The 17,222-nt window shown below is 43.9% G+C and overlaps 1 protein-coding gene across 1 annotated transcript in view; it reads right to left on the bottom strand.

Moving 5' to 3' along the window:
• LOC132818041 (neutral alpha-glucosidase C-like) overlaps positions 1 to 17,222 on the bottom strand; it is a 125,201-nt gene that overhangs the window by 100,750 nt on the left and 7,229 nt on the right. The window contains exons 2-3 of the mRNA XM_060828649.1: positions 2,873 to 2,935; positions 2,118 to 2,226 (exon numbers count right to left, since the gene is read on the bottom strand). Of these exons, the coding sequence (XP_060684632.1) occupies positions 2,118 to 2,226; positions 2,873 to 2,935 (172 nt within the window). The remainder of the gene's footprint in view (positions 1 to 2,117; positions 2,227 to 2,872; positions 2,936 to 17,222) is intronic.

Raw genomic sequence — 17,222 nt, 5'->3', positions numbered from 1 at the left:
GATTTCATTCAAGATTTATTAATTTAATATAATTCCACCAGCTATCATAGTGAGAAATGGACCAGTGTTTCAGAGCATTAGCAAGGGCCTCTAGACTATCAGTCCAATGACATAATCACTGTGCCAACACCTCTCACATTATTCTTTCCCCTATTCACACCATCAGTACTTTATGTATTTCATCCATTGCAACAGTGTCTATCATCTGCCAGGGCATTCTCCCATTGTTATCCTCTGCTCCACAGTTTCTTTTCAAAGATTACTTCACATCTTTTAACTCTGCACCAGCTTGCTCTCATGTACCAAAATCCACGAATGGAAAATTGCAGGCAATATATTCAAACATTTTTGGCATGAAACAGTGTTAGCTGCAGATGCCTTTACCAGTACGTATTTGGAAAACTACCCCTTAAAAATTAATATCAAAGTGCTTAGAAGGCCCAGGTAAAAGCACGTGGATTTGTAAAGGGGACTCGGTTAACTTATATCATTTTTGAAGAAACTATTGTGTCCAAGAGGAATGCAGTGGAATTTGTTCATATAGATTTTCAGAAGCTTTTGATAGGATCGTAAGGCTTGGAGAGAAAAACATGATGGGAAGTAGATGCTTATTTAATTTATAGGATATCAGTAAAGACAACTGCGAGGGATCTGGGCTCATTTCAATAAGTAATTTGGATATGAGCAGATGGGTGGCAAATACAGTTTACAAAATGCTCCAGGATTTCTACCCACCTCTAATTCTGATCTCTTTTGCATTGCTAATTTATTCACTCCGCTACATGTAGCTATGCCTACAGCTGAGACACTAAGCTCTGGAATTCCATCCCCAAACATCACTATTGCTTTCCTTTTAAGACAGTCCTTAAAATCTAACGTTGCAATCTATTTGGCAGCCAATAACTGGGGATTTCAACTTGAGTGGGATTTAGACCACAGCCATGGAAAAATGGATGGGAGTAGACAGACATAGCTTGAGTTTGCGGCTATCACAAGCATAGTGTGGTGAAAATTTACTGGTTACTACTTGGCGAGAATATCTAAAGATGTCCTTTGACTTGGGAAATATCAGGAGCATGATCAGAGACATGAGGTCTATAAGCAAAGAAAACAAACAGCTGGAGTAAACAGTAAACAGCTGGAGAGGTGGGAGAATGCTATCTTAATACTACTCCAAGGAGAACACTTTCACCAAGGAAACTTACTTGTCATGGCAGGTCTGGATATGAAACACACAGCAAAGCAGTTTAGCAAAGCTATTGATTCCCTTGAAACGAGCAAAGCTCCAGTTGCTGATGCTATACCGGCTGAACTCACAGCAACTCGGCACTCCTACGTGAACTTCCCTGTCTCTGCTGGAAGGGAGAGAACTAGGACATGTAGGCTACAAAGACTGGGGAAATGCACAAGAATGTAATCGAAAACAGCAATTGTGACAACTATCTGAATATCATGATACAAGTATTTGCTGTGCTAGCCTTGTCAGACTGCAAATTCTGGCTCAATACATCTACCCCGAAATCCAATGTAGGACCAAATTACTGCAGATGCTGGAATCTGTCCTGAAAACAATAAATGTTGGAGATCACAGCAGGTCAGGCAGCAAACATGGACAGAAAGCAAGTTAATGTTGAATCTAGGTTACTCCTCATCAGAGCCATAATTTAAATGCAATTTAGGACTTAACAAATTAAATCAACAATTAACAAATCAGAAACATAAAGTTAGTCTCAGTAATGGGAAATTACAACTTCTTGTTGTAAAAAAGTCCGCTCTGTCATTAATGTCCCTCAGGAATGTAAATCTGCAAGCTTTATTTGATCTAGCTTACATATGATTCCAGATCTACAGTAATACAACTAGTTCCCAACTGTCCTCTCAAATAACCAAATAAGCCATTCAGTTCATGGGTAAATAGGATGGGCCTCAAATTCTGGTCTTGCTAGCAACATCCACATATCATGAAAGATTGATAAAAATCCTAACCATTGCGTCACTTTGAAATAAACACCAGTAAGTTTATTATTCTGCATTTAAAACATTTGCAACATTGAAGCATCATTGGACAGGAGATCAATGAGAGATTAAAGCAAAACCATTGCGACTTTGACATTAACCTTATTCTCTTCATTAAGCAACTGTAGCGTAGCTTTGCAGCTTGATAGTTGGAGAGTATCCAGTAAGGCATGATATGGAGAATTTCCTGGCAACAATTTCTTCTGACGCCTGAAGGGGTGGGAAAATAAGTGAAAAAAAACTATGAATTAATCCAGAGACATGTCAGCTTTCCACAGTGCTGATTATAGATTCAACTCCACTTAACCAGTGTGTGCTTGATGTAGGCACAAGGGTTCATTACAGTAACACTGATATTCATCAAATAAAAGTCAAATATATAAACAGAATGTGCTGAAGAAAATCAACATGTCTTTTCCAAACAAGTCATATTGGATTTAAAGCATGAACTATGTGTCACCGATGCAGCCAGACTTGCTGAGTTTCTCCAGTTTCTCTGAATTTCTCAAATATAAACTTTGTTTATCCTTCTGATAAGCCTTAACTGAAGGAGCAGTCCAGTTTCCCCCTCGAGTCAGAAAGTTGAGTTCAAGTCCTCCTCCAGCGACACTATCTGTAGGAATGATAGTAACATGCTATCTTAATTCATTTTACCAATCCTGAGTCCATTCCATACTGGAAATTGATTAATCTCATAGTTAAAGCTGTATATTGTTTGTTTACTTGCTTTGGATAACAAGCTTGTTGTGGTTTAAAAACTACTGCTATCAGAAATAGCCGTTGCCTTGAACAGCTCAAAATCTTAATCAGACTCAACAGATTACTGAACTGATTGCCTCCAGCAACAGAGGTATACCTGTAGAAGGCAATGTCCCCAGTTGTCTTGAACTTGTTGTTCTCAACTACTTCTGCAAGTGCACTGTCAGGGATAGAAAAAAAAATTAGTCTTGTTAGTGCTTCTATACAGAAGAACCTCAATTATTTGAAGGACAAGGGTGGGGAGTATTTCATTTGGTTAACTGAATTCCGGACAATCAAATGCCGGATAACCTAGTTTATCCAAGCATCGGGTCCTTGCAAACTTGCCGGATAATCTGATATTTGGATAATCGAAAGCAGGATAATCAAGGTTCCTCTGTATTTAAAATACTTTAAGCAATGCAGTGTCCTCTATATTTAGGAGACCAAATACAGATTGGGTGGCCGATTCACAGAACACCTTCGTTTATATCCAAGCGTAGCCCCAAGCTTCTATTGATTGCTATTTTAATTCAGCACTTTGCTCTCATGCCCCCATTTGGTTCTCACTGTACTGTTCCAGTGAACAAACTCATGCGTGAGTAACGAGCTCTCTCATTTAGACACTTTACAGCCTTCTGAACCCAAGGTTGAATTCAACAATCAGACCATGTACTCTGTTCCCCATTTTGATTTTGTTATTTAGCCATGAGTTTGTTTGAATGTTGATCTTCGTGGTTTTACTTTCAAACAGAACTATTAAGTATTCTGGCATTTACACTCACTCTGGACAAATGCTTCATGAGTTTCCTACAACTGTTACAGTTCTTTTTTGCCTTTAGTTCTATGACTCATAGAATCGTACATTTCAAAAAAGGCCCTTTAGCCCATTAAGTCTATATCACCAAAAATACACTAAACCTACACTTTCCAGCTGTAGGGCTATAGGCTTGAATGTTACTACACTTCAAGTGCTCATCTAAGTACATTTTTAAAAGTTGTGAGCTTTCCCACCTCAACTACCCACCCAGGCAGTGTATTCCCAACCTCCACCTGGGTGAAAAACTTTCTGCTCAAGTCCCCTCTAATCCTCTTGTCTTTCACCTTAAAATTATACACGCTTGCATTTGACACTTCAACCCTGTCCATGGCCCTCATCAACTTATATACCACAATCAGATTCACCCTCCAAACCTCTAGGAACACCTCCAGTAATGAATGCCCAAGGACCATCCTGCCATCCTGTAGCTGTGATGCTCCATGCCAGGTAACATCCTCACGAGTTTCCTCTGCACTCTCTCCAATGAAAGCAAATCCTCCCAATAGCGTGGTGACCAGAACTGTACACACAACTCCAGCTGTGGTCTAAAAAAAGTTCTTTACAGTTCCAATATAACCTCCCTGCTCTTATAATCTCTGTCTTGACTGTTAAGGCATGTGTCCTGTTTACTTTAACTCCCCTAATAGCTTGCCCTACTGCCTTCAAGGATCGGTGGACAAGCAACACAAGTTCCTCTGAGCTTCCGAATGTCTTGCCATTCATTGAATACTCCTTTGTCATGTTAGTTCTTCTAAATTACATCACTTCACACTTATCAGGGTTAAGTTCCATCTGCCAGTGATCTGCCCAATCTGTCTCTATCCTCTTGTAACCTAAGACTTTCTTTCACACTTGTAAACACCCAACTAACCTTAGTGTCATCTAAAAACTTACTTATCATCAACCCCACATTCTCATCTATAATTTATATACAATCAATGAGAGATCCAGAACTGGTAGACCAGTGGGCATCAAGTGTGTTGCTGGTCAAAGCACAGCAGGCCAGGCAGCATCTCAGGAATAGAGAATTCGACGTTTCGAGCATAAGCCCTTCATCAGGAATAAGAGAGAGAGAGCCAAGCAGGCTAAGATAAAAGGTAGGGAGGAGGGACTAGGGGGAGGGGCGATGGAGGTGGGATAGGTGGAAGGAGGTCAAGGTGAGGGTGATAGGCCGGAGTGGGGTGGGGGCGGAGAGGTCAGGAAGAGGATTGCAGATTAGGAGGGCGGTGCTGAGTTAGAGGAAACCGACTGAGACAAGGTGGGGGGAGGGGAGATGAGGAAACTGGAGAAATCTGAATTCATACCTTGTGGTTGGAGGGTTCCCAGGCGGAAGATGAGGCGCTCCTCCTCCAGCCGTCGTGTAGTTGTGTTCTGCCGGTGGAGGAGTCCAAGGACCTGCATGTCCTCGGTGGAGTGGGAGGGAGAGTTAAAGTGTTGAGCCACGGGGTGATTGGGTTGGTTGGTTCAGGCGGCCCGGAGGTGTTCTCTGAAGCGTTCAGCAAGTAAGCGGCCCGTCTCCCCAATATAGAGGAGGCCACATCGGGTGCAGCGGATGCAATAGATGATGTGTGTGGAGGTACAGGTGAACTTGTGGCGGATATGGAAGGATCCCTTGGGGCCTTGGAGGGAAGTGAGTGTGGAGGTGTGGGCGCAAGTTTTACATTTCCTGCGGTTGCAGGGGAAGGTGCCGGGGTGGAGGTTGGGTTGGTGGGGGGTGTGGATCTGACGAGGGAGTCACGAAGGGAGTGGTCCTTGCGGAACGCTGATAGGGGAGGGGAGGGAAAGGAAATATATCCTTGGTGGTGGGGTCCGTTTGGAATGGCGGAAATGGCGGCGGATGATACGTTGTATGCGGAGGTTGGTGGGGTGGTAGGTGAGAACCAGTGGGGTCTGTCTTGGTGGCGGTTGGAGGAGCGGGGCTCAAGGGCGGAGGAGCGGGAAGTGGAGGAGATGCGGTGGAGGGCATCGTCGATCACGTCTGGGGGGAATCTGCGGTCCTTGAAGAAGGAGGCCATCTGGGCTGTGCGGTGTTGGAATTGGTCCTCCTGGGAGCAGATGCGGCGGAGACGGAGGAATTGGGAATATGGGATGGCGTTTTTACAGGGGGCAGGGTGGGAGGAGGTGTAGTCCAGGTAGCTGTGGGAGTCAGTCGGTTTATGATAGATGTCTGTGTTGAGTCGGTCGCCCGAGATAGAAATGGAAAGGTCTAGGAAGGGGAGGGAGGAGTCTGAGACAGTCCAGGTGAATTTCAGGTCAGGATGGAAGGTGTTAGTAAAGTTGATGAACTGTTCAACCTCCTCGTGGGAACACGAGGCAGCGCCGATACAGTCATCGATGTAGCGGAGGAAAAGGTGGAGGGTGGTGCCAGTGTAGTTGCGGAAGATGGACTGTTCCACATATCCTACGAAGAGGCAGGCATAGCTGGGGCCCATGCGGGTGCCCATGGCAACTCCTTTAGTTTGGAGGAAGTGGGAGGATTGAAAAGAGAAGTTATTCAGGGTGAGGACCAGTTCAGTCAGTCGAAGGAGGGTGTCAGTGGAAGGGTACTGGTTGGTGCGGCGGGAAAGGAAGAAGCGGAGGGCTTTGAGTCCTTCGTGATGGGGGATGGAGGTGTACAGGGACTGGATGTCCATAGTGAAAATAAGGCGTTGGGGACCGGGGAAGCGAAAATCCTGGAGGAGGTGGAGGGCGTGGGTGGTGTCCCGAACGTAGGTGGGGAGTTCTTGGACTAAAGGGGACAGGACCGTGTCGAGGTATTGGGAGATGAGTTCGGTGGGGCAGGAGCAGGCTGAGACAATGGGTCGGCCGGGGCAGGCAGGTTCGTGGATTTTGGGCAGGAGGTAGAAACGGACGGTGCGGGGTTGTGGGACTATGAGGTTGGAGGCGGTGGATGGGAGATCCCCTGAGGTGATGAGGTCCTGGATGGTCTGGGAGATGATGGTTTGGTGGTGGGAGGTGGGGTCGTGGTCAAGGAGGCGATAAGAGGAGGCGTCCGCGAGCTGGCGTTTGGCTTCAGCGGTATACAGGTCAGTGCGCCAAACTACCACCGCGCCTCCCTTGTCTGCGGGTTTGATGGTGAGGTTGGGATTCACGAAGGAACACCTCCATCCCCCATCACGAAGGACTCAAAGCCCTCCGCTTCTTCCTTTCCCGCCGCACCAACCAGTACCCTTCCACTGACACCCTCCTTCGACTGACTGAACTGGTCCTCACCCTGAATAACTTCTCTTTTCAATCCTCCCACTTCCTCCAAACTAAAGGAGTTGCCATGGGCACCCGCATGGGCCCCAGCTATGCCTGCCTCTTCGTAGGATATGTGGAACAGTCCATCTTCCGCAACTACACTGGCACCACCCCCCACCTTTTCCTCCGCTATGTTTGGTTGATGACTGTATCGGCGCTGCCTCGTGTTCCCACGAGGAGGTTGAACAGTTCATCAACTTTACTAACACCTTCCATCCTGACCTGAAATTCACCTGGACTGTCTCAGACTCCTCCCTCCCCTTCCTAGACCTTTCCATTTCTATCTCGGGCGACCGACTCAACACAGACATCTATTATAAACCGACTGACTCCCACAGCTACCTGGACTACACCTCCTCCCACCCTGCCCCCTGTAAAAACGCCATCCCATATTCCCAATTCCTTCGTCTCCGCCGCATCTGCTCCCAGGAGGACCAATTCCAACACCGCACAGCCCAGATGGCCTCCTTCTTCAAGGACCGCAGATTCCCCCCAGACGTGATCGACGATGCCCTCCACCGCATCTCCTCCACTTCCCGCTCCTCCGCCCTTGAGCCCCGCTCCTCCAACCGCCACCAAGACAGACCCCACTGGTTCTCACCTACCACCCCACCAACCTCCGCATACAACGTATCATCCGCCGCCATTTCCGCCACCTCCAAACGGACCCCACCACCAAGGATATATTTCCCTCCCCTCCCCTATCAGCGTTCCGCAAGGACCACTCCCTTCGTGACTCCCTTGTCAGATCCACACCCCCCACCAACCCAACCTCCACCCCCGGCACCTTCCCCTGCAACCGCAGGAAATGTAAAACTTGCGCCCACACCTCCACACTCACTTCCCTCCAAGGCCCCAAGGGATCCTTCCATATCCGCCACAAGTTCACCTGTACCTCCACACACATCATCTATTGCATCCGCTGCACCCGATGTGGCCTCCTCTATATTGGGGAGACGGGCCGCTTACTTGCTGAACGCTTCAGAGAACACCTCCGGGCCGCCCGAACCAACCAACCCAATCACCCCGTGGCTCAACACTTTAACTCTCCCTCCCACTCCACCGAGGACATGCAGGTCCTTGGACTCCTCCACCGGCAGAACACAACTACACGACGGCTGGAGGAGGAGCGCCTCATCTTCCGCCTGGGAACCCTCCAACCACAAGGTATGAATTCAGATTTCTCTAGTTTCCTCATCTCCCCTCCCCCCACCTTGTCTCAGTCGGTTTCCTCTAACTCAGCACCGCCCTCCTAATCTGCAATCCTCTTCCTGACCTCTCCGCCCCCACCCCACTCCGGCCTATCACCCTCACCTTGACCTCCTTCCACCTATCCCACCTCCATCGCCCCTCCCCCTAGTCCCTCCTCCCTACCTTTTATCTTAGCCTGCTTGGCTCTCTCTCTCTTATTCCTGATGAAGGGCTTATGCTCGAAACGTCGAATTCTCTATTCCTGAGATGCTGCCTGGCCTGCTGTGCTTTGACCAGCAACACATTTGCAGCTGTGATCTCCAGCATCTGCAGACCTCATTTTTTACTTACAGTGGGCATCAAGCTTCATACAAATAGACTTCTATCATTACCATCTGTCTCCTGCTAATCATCCAACATGCCAAGTTACCCCGGATCCCATGAGCTTTTACCTTCCTTGTAAGCCTATCTCTGGGACTTTTTCGATGCTGTAGCCACTCAAAATGATGGATTTATGAGAAATGGACAATAAATGAGGCATGCTGCGACATTGACCAAAGTGACTGAGCTAATCAACATGATGTAGAATCCAGACTGGCTGGAGCAACAGAGACAGTTTATAATTAACCCAGCAGCTGCAAACAATACAATATGTGCTTGAATTTGTACTAAATAGAATCAACCTGAATGCCATCCCCAGGACAATTGGAACCTTGAGTTGTTTACCAGACACAGTGGCGCCTCACATACTTATTTGGAGAGAGCTACCTGACCTATGTGCACCCAACACCTCCAGGAATGGATGCCCAAGGACCATTCTGCCATCGACATGTCAATGTCCGATTGGGACCAATTGGTCAAGATGATCTAGTCCCAATCGATCTCTTGGAGGACACCAAAGACCCTCCCAAAAGGGTTGCAACAACTACTAAGTATAAGAATAGCCTCAACACCACCTTCAGGAGCAGTAACTTGAGACCGATAACTGTGAAGAGAAGACAGTCCTGGGACCACCAGGAGAAGACGACCAGATGTTCATTGCCATATAGATCAAGGCCAACATTTAGTGTGGTGGTATATGATCATTGGGGGTTAAGTTAAAGCACAAGATAGTTGATGAGATTTATAGTGTAAATTGTTAATACTATAACAACAAAATACACTATAAATTAACTGTGTTAAATAATTGTTTATTATTAAGAGTTGACGTGCAGTTTCTTTGCTAAATACAGGAGTTAAAACATACTGTGTGGCAGGCGCAACAAATTGGCACCCCAGATGGGACCTCAATAAGAAGTTGAGGTCTGTGGAACATAATATTCCTTGAGATTTTGTCTGAGCTGATTGAGAGGACAGCTGCCCTACGAGAAGGCCAGGGATTCAAGTAAATCAAAGGGAATAGAAAGGTCTAAACTCAACTGTTCTTTGAAAGATAAAGCCAACAGGTAATTACATCTGATCAAGCAAATGACTGCTTCCTTTGTGTGTGGGATCCTTAGTCAAATAGGTAAGGTAAAACACCGAATGTCGGCAGAGACCTGGTGGGATTAGGACCGGAACATAGTGAAAGCTGTACCCTCAGTCTGATCCACACCCTATACCCTTTAGTTAATCGAGAATGGCAGAGAAAGACACCAGAGTAGAAGATTGTCCCATATGGGAAAAGAAGCTAAGGCAATTCATTACTAAGAAAAAGTGGCCTATATGGGCAGAATTTTGCTGTAGTGAAGAAAAGGGATCAGGATCCCTCGGACAAAAATATTGGGTTGATTTTAGGAAAATATAAGGGAAGCTGGCTATCAAAGTTGAAAAAGTTGCAGCAATGATGTGCTGTTTGGGACAGAGCAGGAATTCATCACTGTATCATTGCTCTTTTTGATTTTTATTGATTTTTCTTTAAAAAAAATGACAGTAGAACAAGGTGTAACCACAAGCAATAAACAACTGAAAACAAAACCCCGACCACCCTCCCCATGGTATATACTTGCCCCAAAATACAAAAAAGATAAAAAGTGACAAACAACCCTAATAAATAAACATATGCAAAGCACAAAAACCATAATAAATTCGACCAGCAGTAGGATGACTGCATTAGCAAAAGAAAAAAAAAGAGAAAGAAATTGCCACAATAGAAGATACCTCAGTCTGGAACAGTTAAAAAGACAACACCCTTAACATATGAAAGGAAAGGCTTCCAGATTTTTATAAAAGGAGCCAGATATGGATAATCTTTTCTAATTTAAGGAAGTATAGCACAACTCTAACGCAGAGTGTATGAGTAGGCAGAATTAAGGATTTCCATTTTAACAATATCAATCTTCTGGCCAATAGGCTAGTGAATGCTATCATGTATTTTGCAGAGGAAGAAAGATTAGGTAAAAATGGTGACACCCCAAACAAAGTGACAATAGCATAAGGAGTAACATTTTCGCCAGATACCTTTGATAAGGTGTCAAAGATATCAGTCTGGTATCTACTTAAAGAAGGGTAAAACCAGAACCAGAGCATATGCTTTGCTGGTGTTTGTTGACACCGATCACAGGACGGACACACCTCCTCAAATATTTTTGCAAGTCGAGCTTTGGTGTAGTGGGCAGAGTGTAGAATCTTGCATTGAATAAAACTGTGCACCCTTTGTAAAATCTCATCTCACACGTTACCTGGAATTACCTCTTCCAGATTTGCTTTAACAGAATCAAGAGAATCTGAGCATACTTTATGAATGTTTGATAAATAGATGAAAGAGCCCCCTTTAATGAAGAAAGGGATTCTAGAAAGATGAAAAAAATCAGAATCATTAGAAAGGGTGGGGAAAACCTGAACTACGGACAAAACTGTAAACTTGGAGCTAAGTAAGTGGCTTTTAGGAACTGAAAACCTATCAACTAATTGTTGAAAAGATGCAAAAATGCCACCAACACATATATTTTTCATAGTTTTTATTCCCGACGTAGCCCAACTAGAAAAGGAACTGTCCACTAAAGGTGAGAGAAAAATATCATTTGCCACCAATGGTGCCTTAGTAGAAAACGACTGAAAGCCAAAATGTCAGTTAAATCGAAACCAAGTTTTAAGACAAGATAAAACAATTACTTTGCTTGTGTAAGTAGAGGTTGAAGAAAGGAGAGGTGAATGCAATAAAGCCTACTATGTTACGGTGTGGGTGGAATTTGCCTCAATAGTCAACCAACAGTCCACCATGGGGTGGTACTGTGGCTCAGTGGTGAGCATTGCTGCCTCACAGAACCAGGGTCCCAGGTTCAATTCCAGCCTTGGACGACTCTCTGTGTGGAGTTTGCGTTGGTTTCCCCCCACAGTCCAAAGATGTGCAGGTTAGGTGAATTGGCCATGTTAAGTTGCCTGTAGTGTTAGGTGCATTAGTCAGGGGTAAATGTAGGGAAATGTTTCCACACTGTAGGGAATCTAATCTAATCTATCAAATTCGGAGAGCACCAAGGTTCTCATATTGGAGCCAACAGTTCAAATTTCTAATGTTTTCTGCCCAATAATAAAACAAAATATTCAGCAGCTTCATTCCACCAAGTATCTTAGGCCTCTGTAACAACTGTTTTCGTAATTTAATTTATTTTATCCCAAATAAATTCAAGAATGAGACTATCAACTTTATGGAAAAAGGAAAGAGGGAGTAAAGTTGGTATTGAAATAAATGAGAAAATTGTGGAAAAATATTCATTTTAATGGAATTAATTCTAGCAGCAACAGACAAATTAAGGGGAGACCATCGTTTGAAGTCTAGTTTAATTTGTACCAGTAATGGTTCAAACTTTTTCCTGTACAAATTGCCTAGTGTATCTGTCATGTATACACCAAGATAAATAAAACTAGAGTTGGCAATTTTAAATGGTAAGTCATCTAGTGGGTATTCCCTGGCAGGCTTATTGATTGCAAATATCTCACTTTTGCTAAACATCAATTTATACACAGAAATCTTCCTGAAAGATTCCAAAACTGAAAGTCCAGTGGGAATGGAGAGTGGTAAGTTTGAGACAAATAGCAAAAGGTGATCTTCATCAAGGGCAACCTTGAACTCCACACCATTTCTAATGATGCCAGAGAAATCAAGGTGAGTCCACAGAGCAACAGACAGAGGTTCAAGTACAATGGCAAACAGCAGTGGACTCAAAGGACAAATTTGTCTTGTGGAACAATAAATATAGAAGTAACTAGAACTCATGTTAATGGTCCTGACAGAAGCCTGTGGTGATGTATAGAGGAGTTAGATCCAAGAAACAATATTTTCCCTAAAGCCTCAAGTTCTATTGTTGTGATTGGTTGTTCCAATTCCTTTGCCACATTTTGATCAAAAGTAGGAATGTTAATCTTATCAAAATCTGCTGTAGCAGAAGAACATTCAGATTAATAAACTGAAACGTAAAATTCCTTAAAAGTTTTGTGGATTTCTAACGGGTCTGACATGACACCTGAATTAGTTTTGATGTGTGGGATTAATTGAGATAAGGACATTTGGTGCAAGTGATGTGCCAACAATTTACCAGTTCTATCTCCTTGTTCATAAACTTTAGACCTAGAGTGAAGTAAAAGCTTAGTGGTGTATTGGGACATTATAACATGGCCTGTAGGGATATGCATTCTTTATATACTTCTGAAGACGTAGAGCTTGCATAAAGAGAGTCTAATTGAAACAGACGTTGTGCTAACCATATCAATTTTTCTTTTTTGATTTGGAGGTGCTGGTATTGGACTGGGGTGTACCAAGTTAAAAATCACACAGTACTAGGTAGTCCAACAGGTTCATTTGGAAGCACTAACTTTCAGAGCGCTGCTCCTTCATCAGGTGGTTTTAGATTAGATTAGATTAGATTACTTCGTGCGGAAACAGGCCCTTCGGCCCAACAAGTCCACACCGACCCGCCGAAGCGCAACTCACCCATACCCCTACACTTACCCCTTACCTAACACTACGGGCAATTTAGCATGGGCAATTTAGCATGGCCAATTCACCTGACCCGCACATCTTTGGACTGTGGAAGGAAACCGGAGCACCCGGAGGAAACCCACGCAGACACGGGGAGAATGTGCAAACTCCACACAGTCAGTCGCCTGAGTCTGGAATTGAACCCGGGTCTCAGGCGCTGTGAGACAGCAGTGCTAACCACTGTGTCACTGTGCCGCCCACCATGGTTGTGGAGTATAAGATTGTAGGAAACAGAATTTTTACAAAAGTTTACAGTGTGATGTAACTGAAATTATATATTGTTTGTTAGGTCTCTCATCGTTTAGAATGGCACATTGGTTTCAGTTCTTTCATATGCAAATTCCAGAACATTCTTAAAGTCACATTCTTAAGTGAACTTTAACAATACGTGCCATGTTGGCCCAGATAATGCACTGAAGGTGTGAGGTGCCCTGTGCGAAGCTGTCTGTGCCCTAATGTTCAGACTGATTCTAATCTAAAAAAGGAATTTACAGAATCCTTCGTGGATTCATGCAGTTTTTGAGCAAACTTGCAGAAATAGATATTTGCAGAAATGTTTGCAAGAAATATATTTGCTGCATAAGAAATTATTTCACCCGGACGAAAGTCTTCAGGGTTTCCCACAGCAAGGAAGCTGTGATGTCTGGGATTTTCTTAATTATATTTTAAAAATCTATCCCTTGAGAGACAAAATTAACAAAATCTTCCTCTAAGAGTATGTATTGAGATGCCAAGGTGGGCATGTATTAAGAAACTTCTGAAAGCGAATGGTCAAAGAGACAGACGCATAGTCTGATAAAACAATCAAATCATATTTGCAACCAGAAAAGAACGTGAGCAGTCTGTCATCCACCAAAAAGAAATCAATACATGTAAAAGTGTAGTAGACATGCGAAAAAAAAATCCTTTTCAGAGGGATTAAAGAACTGCTAGGGATCCACAACATTAAACTCCTTCAAAAAAGTCTTAATTTGGACTGAGCACTTGGAACAGACGAAGAATGGTCTAAGTGAGGATTCAGAGCTGAAAATGCTGCTGGAAAAGCACAGCAGGTCAGGCAGCATCCAAGGAGCAGGAGAATCGACGTTTCGGGAATGAGCCTTCTTCAGGGCTCACCTGATGAAGGAGTGTCGCTCCGAAAGCTAGTATGCTTCCAATTAAACCTGTTGGACTGTAACCTGGTGTTTGTGTGATTTTTAACTTTGCATATTCCAGTCCAACACCGACATCTCCAAATCATGACTATATTTTTCAAGTGGGTTTGTTGTAAAGAAATTATAAGGACATTACGATAGCATGAATAATGTAAAACCTATTGCATTTAATTGGATTGTTCAGGCCTTTGCAATTCAGACTACCAAATTTAATGTCTCCGCCTACCAAAGGTGATGAAGCATATCCGTAAAATCCCAAAATGCAATGAGATAAAGAGATACGTCACTTGTAAAAGTGAGGTATGTGCCACCCTCCCTTCCTATTCCCATCAAAACAAAACAAACTCCACCACCCCCCATAGCAGCATTGCCCCCACCCACCAACCTCTCCCCCCTCCCAGAAGAAACACCCTCTAGATTGGTGCGTGCTCTCTTGCTCCATAGTAAAAAAAAAACCTGTCATCTTTTGTAGCTCATATGAGCGACATGGCGGCTTCAGGGAATGTAAAAGTTAACTGTACCAAAACTACAAAGCAAAAATGACTAAAAATGTAAATGTATTAAAAATATGTGCTATACACAGTTAAACAATTACATTCTACATTCTTTGGTACAAACAGATCAACCTTTTGACAAAATAAATTCTTGAGTAAGAAAACATGTACTTCTTGACGATGAAATCAAATATAAGAAGAATACCAAATCCAAGTCTGTAAATACAGCATACGAACCACCTTCATCTCCACAATGGGAAATGTAGTCTTTGTCTGTGGTAGCATAAAGCTAATGTCTAATCGGCTTAGTTAAGCCCAAACATCTTTCTGGCTCTGGAACCGCAATCTTTTGAAGGTTTTTATTCACAAAGTCCATAGCCCGACCTGGGTCATCAAACCTATGAGCTCGGCTGCTGGGCAAAATGATGTGTAATATCGTAGGATAACGAAGGCCAAATTTAGCGTTTAGTCATGAATGTAGTTTCTTCTTTACCTTGGCAAAAGCCACATACTCAGGGTAAAGATTAGATTGGTGCTGGAAAAGCACAGCAGGTCAGGCAGCATTCCGACGTTTCAGGAATGATGAAGGGCTTTTGCCTGAAACGTCGATTTTCCTGCTCCTCAGATGCTGCCTGACCTGCTGTGTTTTTCCAGCAACACTCTAATCTTGACTCTGATCTCCAGCATCTGCAGTCCTCACTTTCACCTAAAAGCCACATACTGCTTAGCCACAATCAGGGTTAAATCCAGAAAAATGTATACTCTTCTTCCATTATATACAAGGGGAGAATCACCTTCAGCACGGCGTAGAATCTGGTTTCTCACTTGAAACTGGTTGATGACCTTTGGCAAGATAACTTGCTTTCTTTCAGTTTAGTACGCAGAGTGCGATCAGCCCTGTCCAACACGGGTTTAGCCTCAGGTCTGAGCAAATCCTGTATAGGCTGGGCCATAAATTGAGTGGAGCGAGGACCCTCCACTTGGAGTGCGCCTCCAAGTCTTCACATTTCTTAGTCAGAGACTCGATCATAGCAGATAACACACTAACATTCACTTGGAGGTTAGCTGTCTGGTTATTATGCTTATTAGCTGTTGTTCCAGGTCCAAAATAGTCCCACATTGCGAAGAAACCTTTTCCTCCAGTGGCTTCAGTGCAGTTGTTAACTCCTTTTTAACCGTCTCTGAAATTTTGGATTCAAACTTGGTAATGATTACAGCCCACATATCGTCCATCGTGTCCTTAATGCTAGGTAATATGGCTTTATTAGTATCCGGCTTCTCCAGAAATTCAGGCTTAGGCAAATGGTGCAGCCTAGCACAACCGGACTTGGCTGACTCAATTTTTGTTCAACAAGTTGCCATTTGAAAGGATACAGGTAAAAATGGGTCGTGTTTAGAAAAAATAGCCAAATGGAGTAAAAAAGGCATGTAACGACCAAATTTAGGAAACCAAAATATATAAATTTACTACATTCCCGAGGAGCGACCCCAAACTACATCCTACTTCATCCATGTCACCTGACACGAGGTCTTGGTGGAAATCCCATTTTCTGTAATTTCCACTTTCTGAGTGGAGCTTGGAGGAGCTTCTCCCTCTCCCAGAGATATCCGCTGACTTGCCGGAAGATGTTTTTCCTGCTGTAGTGTACAAAATCCCATGCAAGGACTGCACAAAACACTACATAGGACAAACAGGAAGACAGCTAACGATCTGTATCCATGAACACCAGCTAGCCACGAAACGACACAACCAGCTATCCTTAGTAGCCACACATGCAGATGACAGGCAACATGAGTTCGACTGGAACAACACTACTATTATAGGACAAGCCAAACAGAGAACAGCCAGGGGATTCCTAGAGGCATGGCATTCATCCACAGATTCTATCAACAAACATATCGACCTGGACCCAATATACCGGCCACTGCAGTGGACAGCTGGAACTGACAACTGTAAGCAGCAGAGACAAACAACTATAAATGCCGGAGGAAACATCACAGAAGCGCTTCACAGGAGGCTCCCAAGCACTGAGGATGTCATCTAGACAGGGGATGAAACGTCTGCAACACAAATTCCCAGCTCAGTGAACAGAACCACAACAAGCACCCGAGCTATAAATCTTCTCACAAACTTTGAATCATAGTAATAGAAGTACGAGTAGGTCATTTGGTCCGTTGAGTCTGCTCACCATTCATTAAAATCATAGCTGAGATATCTATCGTCTCAACTCCTCCTAACTGCATTATCCCCATAACCCTTAATTCCTCTACCATGCAAAAACCCATCTAACTTGAATATATTGTGTCTTGAATATATTTACTGATGCTACTTCTACTGCTTCCTTGGGCAGAGAATTCCATAGATTCACTACTCTCTGGGAAAAGCAGTTCCTCCTCATCTGTCCTTAATCTATTCTCCCTAATCTTGAGGCCATGTCTCCCTAGTCCTACTCACACCCAGCAGCGGAAACAACTTGCCTGCCTGAGTCTCATCTATCCCTTTCATAATTTTATACGTTTCCAGAAGATCCCCTCTCATTCTTCTAAATTTGAGCGTCCCAGACGGCTCAATCTCTCCTCATAGGCTAACCCCTTCATCTCTGAAATAA

The sequence above is a fragment of the Hemiscyllium ocellatum genome, chromosome 8 (genome assembly GCF_020745735.1).
Source record: "Hemiscyllium ocellatum isolate sHemOce1 chromosome 8, sHemOce1.pat.X.cur, whole genome shotgun sequence".
Taxonomy (NCBI): Eukaryota; Metazoa; Chordata; class Chondrichthyes; order Orectolobiformes; family Hemiscylliidae; genus Hemiscyllium; species Hemiscyllium ocellatum.
This window is presented reverse-complemented; position numbering and strand designations above follow the sequence as displayed.